The sequence below is a fragment of the Microcaecilia unicolor genome, chromosome 1 (genome assembly GCF_901765095.1).
Source record: "Microcaecilia unicolor chromosome 1, aMicUni1.1, whole genome shotgun sequence".
Taxonomy (NCBI): Eukaryota; Metazoa; Chordata; class Amphibia; order Gymnophiona; family Siphonopidae; genus Microcaecilia; species Microcaecilia unicolor.
Window position 1 is genome coordinate 255,814,961 of NC_044031.1, and position 13,050 is coordinate 255,828,010.

Sequence of the window (13,050 nt, forward strand, 5' to 3'; positions counted from 1 at the left end):
TAGTTCAGATCTTTGGTTTTGTAGTTCATTTGGTTGTTTTTACCAAAGAGCATTTTTGGGGAGATTTTGTGTTGTTTCATACCGAGGAAGTTTACCTGGCAAACAATAAGTCTATAATATGGACAGTAGGCTGAGCATCTGAAGGCTTTTTTCCTCCTATTAGTGATTTAACATTGGAGTAATTGCATAACTTGCATGTCAGCAGAAGGATGTATGTCTTTCAAACATTTCCTTTATCTACGCATCAGAGAGACAAATTACAATAGCAGTGCTATGTCCATGCCTTCTTGTGGCGATGACATCAGGTGCATTTTGCCTATCATTGTCTGACCCAAATGTCCAAGCAAGGTGATTTGAGACTTCCAGATTTGGCCCTTTACTGTAAAGCATGTCACCTTTGTCACATTGCCGACTGGCAGATGACGTTTAATGTGAGCAAGTGCAAAGTGAGGCAAGTGGGAAAGAGGAACCCGAACTATAGCTACATCATGCAAGGTTCCACGTTAGGAGTCACCGACCAAGAAAGGGATCTCGGCGTTGTCGCTGAGGATACATTGAAACCCTCTCTCAGTGTGCTGATGCGGCTAAGAAAGCAAATAGAATATTAGGTATTATTAGGAAAGGAATGGAAAACAAAAATGAGGATATTATAATGCCTTTGTATCGGTCCATGGTATGACCGCACCTCAAATATTGTGTTCAATTCTGGTCACCATATCTCAAAAAAGGTATAATGGAATTAGAAAAGGTACAGAGAAGGGTGACAAAAATGATAAAGGGAATGGGACGACTTTCCTACGAGGGAAGGCTGAAGTGGCTAGGGCTCTTCAGCTTGGAGAAAAGACAGTTGAAGGGAGATATGAAAGAGGTCTATAAAATAATGAGTGGAGTGAAATGGGTAGACGTGAATCATTTGTTTATTCTTCCCAAAAATACTAGGACTAGGGGGCATGCGATGAAGCTACAAAGTAGTAAATGTAAAACGAATTGGAGAAAATGTTTCTACACCCAATGTGTAAATAAACTCTGGAATTCATTGCCAGAGAATATGGTAAAGGCAGTTAGCTTAGCATGGTTTAAAAAAGGTCTGGACTATTTCCTAAAGGAAAAGTCCATAGACTACTATTAAATTGACTTGGGAAAATCCACTGCTTATTTCTAGGATAAGCAGCTTAAAATGTATTGAACTATATCGGGATCTTGCCAGGTATTTGTGACCTGGATTGGCCACTGTTGGAAACAGGATGCTGGCTTGATGGACCTTTGGTCTGTCCCACTGTGGCAATACTTATGTACTTATGGCTTAAGCAAACAGATTGCTATACACCTTTGCAGTTTGAGCAGAGCAGTTTGCTCCTCTGACACTTAGCTATGTGTTGCCTGCAGTACCTAAGATATTACCTAAGTATGTCAACTGCAGCTGTTTGGTTGTCCCAAGAGCAAAGTTTGGTCTTGGCTTTGCAAGTTGAAGACTCTCAGTTTTTGCTTGGTTACTCTTGCGAGACAATTTGGATTTTTTTGTGGGGATGTCCAGTTGCATGTATCCATGCTTAAGCATTGTGTTGATGATGATGGGAAAGTGCTACTTTCCAGCGACTACAACAATGGTACCAGGTCTCCCCCACTGATGGCTTCTTCTGTGTGCAACTGCGGCATTATCTTCAGTCACTGTTACCTGTATCCTTAACAGAGGATGCAATTGAAAAAATGGAGGAGATCTTTCTGTTGACTAGTGATACTACTCATTGTGTTTCTTTTTATTATAAAGTATTGAGGGCTGACTTGCGTCTGCTGAACTTTCAGAAAGGGGCAGTGGCCTGGACTACGGATCTGGCTACCAAATTGAGGATGATGTTTTGAAAACTGATTTGTGAACTTTTAATTAAGCTTACCACTGTGGTGCATCGGGAACAGCAATATACATTTTTATTTTGGGAATATATTTCACCTAAATGAGCTTGTAAAATGGGTATTGCTTTCCACAGTTCTTACCCTAAATGCTCTGAGGCAGACATTACACTTGGCTATATGTTCTGGTTCTGTCAACATGTTGAACAATTTTGGATCCAAGTCCAGTTAGAGGTGCAGCGTATTTTTTCAGTTTTGACTGCCTTTGCGCCCTCAAGTCTATTTATTTGATCAATATGCTGGCATTGCTATTAAAACTAACAAGAAGAAGTGAATGTTGCTAAATTATTTGTTTCTACTGGCTCGTCGTGTCATTCTCCTGCAATGATTGACTCCTATGCCACCCGTTGTGACTCAATGGTTAAATTTAGTATATGTTTTTATGATTCTGGAATGCCATAAAGTGGGTTAGGGCCATCCTCATCACTGGAGGCAATTTCAATCCATATGGGAACCATTTTGGTCTGTTATGTGGCATACAATGCGTAGTTTGGTATTGAATTGTTGACTTTTATTTCACTTATCTCACTTTTTTTTTGTCTACCAGGCCTGGATAAGAGTACACCAGGTCTGGTATTTGCTGGTGTTGGTACTGAGACGGGGGTGGGGGAGGAGGGAAGGGGATGGAGGTTGGTTATTGTAAAATATTTCCTCTGCTGTTTATCTTGTGTGGTTCCACGATCAAGATATTTAAAAACAATAACAAAGGAGAAAGAAGAGACCCTTGTGAAACTCCACAAATAGAATGCCAAGTAAATGATTTAGTGCCAGAGTTTTGCACACAATACTTCTTCTTACATAAGAAACTGCTAAACCAATTTAAAATCTTTCCCAAAATGCCTAGTTCATTCAGTCTGTATAATAACAGGTGATGGTCAACAGTGTTGAATGCTACCAAACTCAGATTGTAATAGAACAATTTGGTGGCCTTTGTGTAACTGGTTTTTAACTTCAGAAACCAAAATTAGAAGCAGTGATTCTGTGAGGCTTAAAGACCCAAAATGGGACTGGTGCAAGTCAAAAGCATCCAAAAATCCTGGAGAGCTCATATATCATTGTAATCTCCAGAAGCTTAGGTAGGCAAGGGATGCTTGATATAGGTCTGTAATTACTCAGGCAGGTCAAGTCTAAGCCCTCCAATTTGGGTATACGAGTCTACATTTTATCCTCCAATAAATCTGGGGTAAATGCTCATTTCTAGGGCCGCATTAGCAAAAAAAAACGTTAACCATAGCAGAATATGTGGAGGTGGTCCTTCAAGAAGAAAGAAGGACACACATCCAAAGAACAAGAAGACTGCACTAGTTTACTTAAAATCAAGAAGACCACAGTCATTGGAACTTAAGCAAACTAATTCCAAATTCTATATCCTGGTATTACTTCATCAAACTTCTCAATAGAATATTCCTTATTACTCAGTTCAAAATCTTTACCTAGAAGTGGTTTCCTAGCCTAGTTGGCCATGTTCATAAAAATTGTACTAATTCATTTGCTGATGCATTTACAGCAACTGAGGGGAAAGTGACCATTGAAATGCAAACAAGACCCCAAAATAATCTGAAAAGTTTTTTTTCAAATCAGAGTTTGGAGTTTCAATTAAATCAATTCCCTGTGCAGCTCCATGTGACCCTGGAAAGTCACTTAACCCTCCGTTGCCCCAGGTACAGCTGTAGTACAATGTACTACTTAAACTGTGAGCCCACTAGGGACAGGCCCAGTATCTGTAAAATGAAACTGTAAACTGCTTAGGTCTAAGTGGTATATGAATGAATGTTGAATTTGAGTTTTCCAATTTAATTTAATCTGCAGATCCAGGGGTGTGGCTGAAAACTCTTTCACACTGGTCAGTATATCAGAAGGGGGAAGTAAACCAATAGGCAGCACTGGACACTTCCTTAACTGACAGGGAGCAAATGTTACTCTGAGTCAGGAATGTCTCTATAGAGAAAGGGGGAGGAAAGAAAAAAGCAGACAACTAAGGTAGAGTTTTGTCTGACAACCCATGTTTCCTCAGCAGTCCTCTTTTGGGTTAAAAAAAGAAAGCCCCCAATAGAGAGGTGGGGAAGTGGGCAAAAAGGATCGGTATGTCTGGTGCCCTGGGTGTTCCAGAATATTTAGGTATGGCTTGCAAGTCCCTTGATAGCTGGGTGAGGTTTTTTTTTTGTACCTGGGGCAATGGAGGGTTAAGTGACTTGCCCAGGGTCCCAAGGAGTCGTGGAGGGCATAATCGAATGTCGCCGGCCAAATAGATCGCCGGCGATCTATGTTGGCGACGGCGCTACAGCTGGCCAGAACCGTATTATCGAAAAAGATGGCCGGCCATCTTTTTTTGTCGATAATATGGTTTAGCCCGGCCAAATGCCGTGGAGTTCGCCAGGTTTGAGATGGGCGGCTTTGTTTTTTAGTGATAATGGAAAGTTATGTCGGCCATCTCAAACCCTGGCCAAATTCAAGGCATTTGGCCGTGGGAGGAGTCAGCATTTTTAGTGCACTGGCCCACCTGACGTGCCAGGACACCAACCAGCCACCCTAGAAGTCACTGCGGTGGACTTCAGAAAAGCTCCCACGTGCATAGCTCCCTTACTTTGGGAGCTCAGCCCCCCAAACCCACTACCCACAAATGTACTGCGGTACCCACTAAAATTGCTCCAGGGACCTGCATACAGCCTCTAAGACTTATTGCTGCTGTATAACTTTGGCACACCAGTTCACACCTGAAGACTAATCTCTCTGAAAAAGTCCTTTCTTGAAATAACCACGTTTACTCACAGTTAACTGCAGATCAGAGGTTGTGCCCCACTGGCAAAGAGTCCCCTAGTACTTAGATTAGCAATAGGTCAGAGCTGGCACAATGATGTACAATGCCCTCTTTCAGCACCATTCAAGGTAAGAACTACGTTCTCTAACGTGGGTAACACAGGAAAGGGAACTAAAACTGGCTTACAAAAATGGCCACTACCGCATGGACTACAACAGGAAACAAAACAGGGCACACTCTGACCCAGTTAGCAGGGGGGAAAAGCACCATGGGAGTACAGCCCAGTACCCTACACCCACCACAATGCATTGCTAATGTGACTCTGCAGGGCACCTAACAGAAAAGGTGTCACACTCACCCGAGAGCCACATCGCAACCAGGGAAAGGCTGTCGGAGGAGACATTCTGCTGTCATGGAGGTGGGTACGGCATTTGAGGCTGGCATACAGGCTGGCAAAAAAGGTTTTTAGTTTTATTTTTTTAGTATGGAAGGGGGTTAGTGACCACTGGGGGAGTATGGGGAGGTCATCCCCCATTCCCTCCAGTGGTCATCTGGTCAGTTGGGGCACCTTTTTGAGGCTTGGTCGTGAAAATATAAGGACCAAGTAAACCCGGCGAAATACTGCTTAACGTTGCTTTTTTTTTCCATTATCGGCAAAAGCCGGCCATCTGGTAGCCACGCCCATGCCCGCCCATGTCCCGCCTTCGCTAATCTACCGACACACACCCTTGAACTTTCGCCGGCGAAGCAATGGGAAAGCGGCGATGCTGTCAAAAATGCCGCTTTCGATTATACCGATTTCGCCGCTTTTATTTCCTGATTTGTGTCGGAAGATGGCCGGCGATCACTTTCAATTATAAGCTGGATAGTGGAAATAGAACCCAGTTCTCCTAGTTCTAGCCCACTGTGCTAACCATTAAGCTACTCCTCTACAAACATACCAAAAAACCTTCAACCAGGGGGACAATCCATACTTGTCTGAAGGGTTAGAAGTAAATCTGCATGTTTGCTAATAGAATCCATGAGCACAATTTATTAGTACTTGCTGTATGTCCTACCTGCTTGACAATAAAGATATTTTTTTTAAAAAGAAGAATACTTGCATTACCAGTATTGGTGCACTTTACATTTAGCACCAGTAACTACAACTGCTAGAGAGCTGATATAACTGTAGATGCCTAAGGGTCCCTTTTATCAAGCTGCAGAAAAAGAGGACCAGAGCTGGCATCAGTGTGTGTTTTACATGTGTGCCGAGGCCCCCTTTTTCCCTCAGCTGGTAAAAGGGAAGTCTCGCCTTCCTGCAGGAAATGTCCATGCGGCAAGTAAAGCACTTGCCACGTGGTCAATGCGGGGGGAGCCCTTACCACCACCCACTGAGGTGGATGTAAGGGCTCCCATGTTAACATGGCAGTAACTGGGCAGCGCATTGCACTGCCCAACTACCGCTGGGTATACTCCGGTGCTACAAAAATAAATACATTTTTGTAGTGCTGGAAATGACAGCACACTAGGGGTGGAAAGTATCACCAGGCTACCGTGGTAGCCCGGTGATACTTCCTGTATAGTGAGCAGTAAGCCCAAATTTGGCTTACCACCACTTAGTAAAAGAAGCCCTAAATGTGGCAAGAGCATGCGTAACTTACACTATTCTATAAGCTGTGTGTGTAAATGGCAGCTGTGCCTATGGCCATCCCATGTTCGACTCATGTGAATGACTGCTTATTTACGCGCTATCACCATGTGTCTATATAGTGCGATTTAAGTTGCATATGCAAATCCATATTCTGGATTTGCACACCTAATTTAGTTAACAAGCCAATCAGCGCTGATAATTTCCACTTAAGCAATTATTGACACTAATTTGCATTAATTAGAATTTACATGCAGACTTCTAAGCATATTCTATAACATGATGTGCATAAATTCTAAATCTCATAGTTGAAAAGGGGGCGTGGCAATGGGTGTGGCATGCACGGGTCATGGGTGTTTCTATAATCTATGTGCATGGTTATAGAGTACACCTGGTCCGTGCCTAATTTAGGCATCGGCATTTACACCAACTTTTACCTAGTGTAACTGCCTGCAACTAAATTTAGTTGTGCAGATAGGTGCTTGGTGTATTCTATAAACTGAGTAGGAAATTTAGGCATACATTTAGGTGTACTTTATAGAATATGCCTAGGAGTATTTCATTTTGGTGCAGATTTTTTAGGCATCATATATAGATATAGTCCTATGCTACTTACATGTGTCCTTACAGAATAGCACGCAAACACTTTATTGCCATTTATGAGCACAAATTAGGAATTTCTGTACATTAACATGTGTACATGGTGCGTAACTGTATGCTCCCTGATTTAGCATTGCCCTTCAACTATATATGAAGAAGTAGCTTATTCATAAAAGAGCCACAAAAGCTAGGATTCAAATCCCACCCTTTCACTAATGCTCCTTGTGACCTTGGACAAGCCACTTTATCCCCCATTACTTCAGGCAAATTTTAGATTGCAAGCCCCTGTGGGCTTAAGGGCAAATTGCCAACAACTTCTGAAATATCTCCGAGTTGTGAATTCAATTCTTCAGATAATAAAACTCTCTGAAGTGTATCTTGGTTCACATTAGAGATTTATTGAGGCATGAAATGGCTCACAAGAGGTACAAATTATTTCGCTTTCACCTTATATCAAACTGTTTTATAGAAGAAACTATAGTTCTATATATAAAAAATCTTTAAATATCATTAGGTCATATTAGTCTCTATTTTTATTTTTATTTTTTGATTTACCTAAGTCTCTTCAGTAATAGTTCAAGACATTTAGAGGTTCTTTTACTAAAGTTTAGCGTGTGCTAAAAGACATTACCGTGTGCTAAGTGTCATATGGTCCATGCATATAAAATAGGATGTGCAGCATTTATAATGCTCTAATCCCTTAAGCACACACTAAGCTTTAGTAAAATGACTCCTTAGGTAACAAGGGGCTCCTTTTACTAGGCGGCAGTAAGCCCAATACGGGCTTACTGCTTGCTTTACAGGAAGTACTGCCAGGCTACCACAGAGTGTAACCGGCGGTATTCGCACTGCCCAATTACTGCCAGGTTAACGCAGTAGCCCTTACCGCCACCTCAATGGGTGGTGGTAAGGGCTCCCCCTTGAAATGGCTGTGCGGCAAGTGCTTTACTTGCCACGCAGCCATTTCCTATAGGAAAGCAAGACTTCCCTTTTACCAGCTGCAGCAAAAGGGGGCCTCGGGACACTTGTAAAACATGCGCCGACAGCAGAGCCAGCCCCCTTTTGCCACAGGTTGGTAAAAGAGGCCCATGGTTTGCAAAGCAAATATTTTTGCTGTCAGTTTATTTGGGTGCTTTCCCTCAATTTTCAAATTTTTTGAAGTGGTTGTGCACATTTATTTGATTTAAAAGCTTTTAGTGAACATTAATTGACTTTGGGCCTCTTTTATTAAACTGCATTAGCAATTCCAGGTGCAGCAAATGCACCGCAGCCTATTCTGGGCTGTGTCACATTTGCCACGTGGCAATTACTAGCGCAGTTTAGTAAAAGAGGCCCTTTATGAGCTTTAATTCATAGGTTAATCATGTTAAATTGATTTTGTGTGCACCACATTCTTTGAGATGAGCTAATGAATACTCATACAGTACTATCAAGTACAGTAGGTATCTCTCTATCCTTGTAGGGCTTACAATCTAACTTTATGCCTTAGCAGTAGAGGGTTAGGTGAGTTGCCTGCCCTACCCAATTACTTGAATTGTAACTTGCCTTGAGCTCAGATTTGGAAAAGGTGAGTATGTGAATCTACAAAAAAAAAAAATCAACATTTGTGACATAGGTGTCAGTTAAAGGGAGCAAAACCTTACTACATGGCCATGCAGAGGAGGAGGACACTTAAAGCCACCCATTGAGGTGGCAGTGAGGGCTTCTGCGGTAACCCAGCAGTAACTGAGCAGCACATGGCGCTGCCCAATTACCACCGGGTTAGCACCATGCTAGAAATTACAGAATTATTTTCTGTAGTGCCAGAAATGGCGCATGCTCAAGGTGGAACTACCACCAGTAGTTCAGGGTTGCCACCCAGCAATCCTTTAGTAAAAGGGCCCCTTACTTTGTTAAAAGAAGCAGTAGCAAAGAGAAGTTACATATCCAATAAACCTACTCTGTGTGTTGGAGTGAAAAGATTTTCATATGTTACTATATACTTCTGTTATAATATTTCTTTATTATATATATCTGCCAAGACTGAAATAAAGCCTTATAAAAATAGAAAAAAATGAAAAATAAAATTGCTGTGGAGAATATATGAAACAAACTTACCAAATACATTATTAGAGCTCTCTGATATATCCAGTTCATCATCTAGTTCAGAGCAGACTTCTGGACAAAAAGAAAAAGAAAAGGCTTATTGACACAGGGAGTACAGTTTTCATAGCAGTTCCAGTGAGTAAAAAATATTTTACTTGTGTTAAAAAAAATGCCTGAATATTGCCTTCCTTCATCATAATAATTAAAAGGTTGCATATTTTCCACAATGCAGACACCTGAGATGAGAAGTTTCTAGAGAAGTGTTTATTTTATGTATGAAATACTTATATATATTTTTGTTTCATGCCTATTTAAAATCATTTTCAATCTATATTATACTGCATTATGGGGTAATGTTGTTGTCTTTTCTGTGAGTAAACTTGGTTTTAAGCATAAAGAGGGGCTTTTATAAAATTACCCCATGATATATTTGGTGTAAAAGAACACATGGAGAGGCATTTTCAATATGACGTCTAAGTCAGGCTTTGGACGTTTTAACAAAAATGTCCAAAATCCAAATAGGAAAAACTGTCATTTTCGAAAAGAAAAATGTCTATTTTTTTTGTTTCGAAAATACTATGGACGTTTTGCTTTTTGGACGTTTTGTGATTTGGACATTTTATTTTTTGGTCCATTTTTGAAAAAAAAAAAACGTCCAGGTGTTAAACGCACAAAAGCAAGCCATTAACATGCAGGAGGAGCCAGTATTTTTAGTAAACTAGTCCCGCAGACATCTGCTCATTGTTAAGATTACATACATATGAAACATTAAAAAAGGGATAAAATATAATATAATCATCCAAAAAGAACATATATTATATGGAATGTATTCTAGAGGGTGAATAAACATTTAATGCAAAAGCCAATAAGAGGATACATAAATGGATGTAGCAACAGTGCTATGAGTTGTATGGGAAAAGGTATGGTACTGATAAAAAGTTTAAAAAATAATACAAAAATGGAAATGAAACTGGGGGTAAGGAATAGTGATAAGAAGACAATGACATAGGCATGAAGAAACTAGTGCCAAAGAACGGTACTGAGGTGACAATAACACAAGTGCAGAGAAGTAGGTGCTGAGAAGCAATATTCTGTGAGAGATGATGAGGATAGAGGAACTGAATAATATGGCAGGCTGCCAAAAAAGCTGGAAGACGTATAGAGAAACTGATACTGAAAGGCGGTATTAAGCTGACGAACTGGTGCTGGGAAGCAGTGTGATGAAAAGTAAAAGAAACTAAGGGCTAGATGAACTAAACTTAACGAGCCAGCAACGTGGGTTTTAAACTGGTTCTAGCCAGTTTAGTGCGCAAGTAGTAAACTGGGACATGCACAAAAGGGTTCTCCGAGCCATGTTCCTGTCACAGTAGCAGCAAACAAAAACGGAATGCAAAGCTATTATAATGAACTAATTACTATTATAATGTAAAGGCGAAGCGATGCACTACCATTTCCAACCCCATGCACAAAAGCAGTCCCTACCTTTACCATGGAAATTTTAACGGGAGGTGTGGACCTGCCGGGTCTTCATTATCGCAAGTCGGAGAAGGGAAGAAACAAGGCAGGGAAGATGGAGCACACAAAAAAAATATACCAGTTTACACGCAGATCCTTTGCGAGTATGAAAGCCGTGCCATGTTTCTTTTTCAAATTACATTTTACTGGCAAGAAATTGGGGGGGGGGGGGGCAGTACCGAAATGTAAAGCATAAAAAATTATACCAGCTTACACGCAGCTCCTTTGCAAGTATGAAAGCTGTGCCATGTTTCTTTTTCAAATTACATTTTACTGGCAAGAAATTGGGGGCGGGGGGGGGGGGGGGGGTAGTACCGAAATGTAAAGCATAAAAGTAATGGTGACTTACCAAAAATGCAAGGAAGACAAGGGTCCCTCAAAGAAACAGCATCTGTGGGAGACGGGCTTGGTTCCACCCCCAGCTGTTCCTGCTGCTTCCTTCTATTGGCCAGCTGACATCCTAGAATGCCCATCTCCCTGAAGATGGGCTCTCCTTGACTGGCTGCTGTCCCAACTCCTCCTCCCCGCAGGGCTTCCCTAATGACATCACTTTAGAGCTGTGAACTGATTGGATTCGAACTTCCTGGTGTCCCCCTCCACAGAAAGGGGCAAAACCAATTGGACAGCATCAGCCTGGGATGTCCCGCCCACTCACTACTGGAGGGGGACACTAGGAAGTTCAGATCCAATCAGTTCACAGCTCTAAAGTGATGTCATCAGGGAAGTCCTGCAGGGAGGAGGAGTTGGGACAGCAGCCAGCCAATGAGAATCCATCTTCAGGGAGATGGGCGTTCTAGGATGTCAGCCAGCCAATAGAAGGAAGCAGCAGGAACAGCTGGGGGTGGAACCAAGACCTGATGCTGCTGATTCTTCACAGAAGAGCGGAGAGCAACAGAGAGGTTTTTCCCATTTTTTCCCAGCATCAGGAGGCAGAAAGCTGCAATACAGATATGTCCATCCAAAAAAAAAGCGCTTTTGTGCTTGCAAAAAAACCCCCCAAAAGGTTAAATCTACTGCTTTCATACATGCAGCATGCAAATGAGCTGGGTCACAAAAGCAACAAGCAGCTCATTTGCATGCGATTTTCTTTGTGAATTCCTCTGTGTTTCTAAATCGGTAAATTTTTACCGATTTGGAAACGCAGACAGATCCTTAACGAGACCATTGTGCATCTGGCTCTAACAACGGAGCGATATAGCAGGGCTGCTAATAAGAAGGGGGGGAGAAGATTGTGACTGAGAGTGAGAAGTCAAGGAAAAAAGTCACAGCGAAGGGGATGAGACAGATGATGTCGAATAACTTCTACTGGACTCGAAGAAAGTTCACAGCAAACGTTTTATTAATAAAATCTGGACTCAACACGAGTCGTGTTTCAACTACTCAGGAGTCCCTGTCTGTGGTTGTTTGAATGGTATCTGGAGTGGTATCAGGATCTTCTGAACATATGTAGCAAGCATACCAGAACAAGCTGTGAAGGAGAAAACCTCTTATCTCAAGGGTTTGCCGTCGCAAATGAGAGTGAGAAGTGCCATATGAATAAAGGGAGACCCAGGGAATGAATGCGAAGTGAAAGAGTAAAGGAAATGGGAGGTAAATGATAAACAAACAAGTGCTATAGATAAGTGTGTGTAAAAAGGCAAAAAAAAGGAGGGAGGGGCTAATATGACAGAAGAAAGACAGTGCAATACGGAACTGGTACATACCTGCGGAAACAGTCAAACACATGAGAAAAAAGCGCCAGCAATGTTTTAAATCACGTTTTTGGGGGGTGGGAGGGGGTTAGTGACCACTGGGGGGCTAGTGACCACTCTCACTGTGATCCTGTAAAGTTTACACCAGTCACCAGCGGTAGCAGCAGCACATGACAGGCTGCTTTCAACCTGCCCCTGGGTCTTCCCTCTGCAATGTCCTGCCTCTGCTGCTGCCCAATATAAAATTTACAGGACTGCGGGGGAGTGAGATAGGTGAGGGAGCAGTGCTGGACCTGCTGGGAGGGGAAAGAGGAAGAGGAGAGACTAGACTGGGTGGGGGGGGGGGGGGGGGGGGGGGGGAAGGAAAAGTCTTAACCTGTAGACCAGATGAGGTCAGAGGCTGGGTATGTTGGCACCCTCAATTGCCAGTATCCTGGGCCAGAGCCTCATCTAGTTCAATGGTTAAGCCAGGCCTGTAAAGCCTTTCTAAACTACATACAGGAATGTACATGTATGCCCAAGCTATGTGTGCAAGGGTCAACCATTTTAAAACTGTCAACATCTGGAACATCAACAGAGGCAGCTAGGCAACATAAAAGTCTAAATATTGGTACTTATATGTGTACATTAGTATTTCAGAACCTAGATGTGTAACTGCTGACACAGTTGAGGGGAAGTTATCGATGTGGGCTACCATTAAGATGTGTTATTTCACTGTTAACCCCAGTTATTAGTAACTAGGCCTAATTGTATAAACTGGGACCTATGTTTAAATAACACAAGCTAATGGTAAAAGAATACATCTTAATGGTAGCCCATGTTGATAACTTTGCCCCTAAGTATGTCATTTTGGAAACCTACAT

The 13,050-nt window shown here is 42.0% G+C and overlaps 1 protein-coding gene across 3 annotated transcripts in view; it reads right to left on the reverse strand.

The window, feature by feature from the left end:
• The window catches only part of NEK10 (NIMA related kinase 10), a 487,142-nt gene that overhangs the window by 128,234 nt on the left and 345,858 nt on the right, over positions 1–13,050 (reverse strand). For all 3 annotated transcript variants that reach the window (XM_030205786.1, XM_030205778.1, XM_030205768.1), the window contains exon 28: positions 8,994–9,053. In XM_030205786.1, coding sequence (XP_030061646.1) covers positions 8,994–9,053 — 60 coding nt within the window. The remainder of the gene's footprint in view (positions 1–8,993; positions 9,054–13,050) is intronic.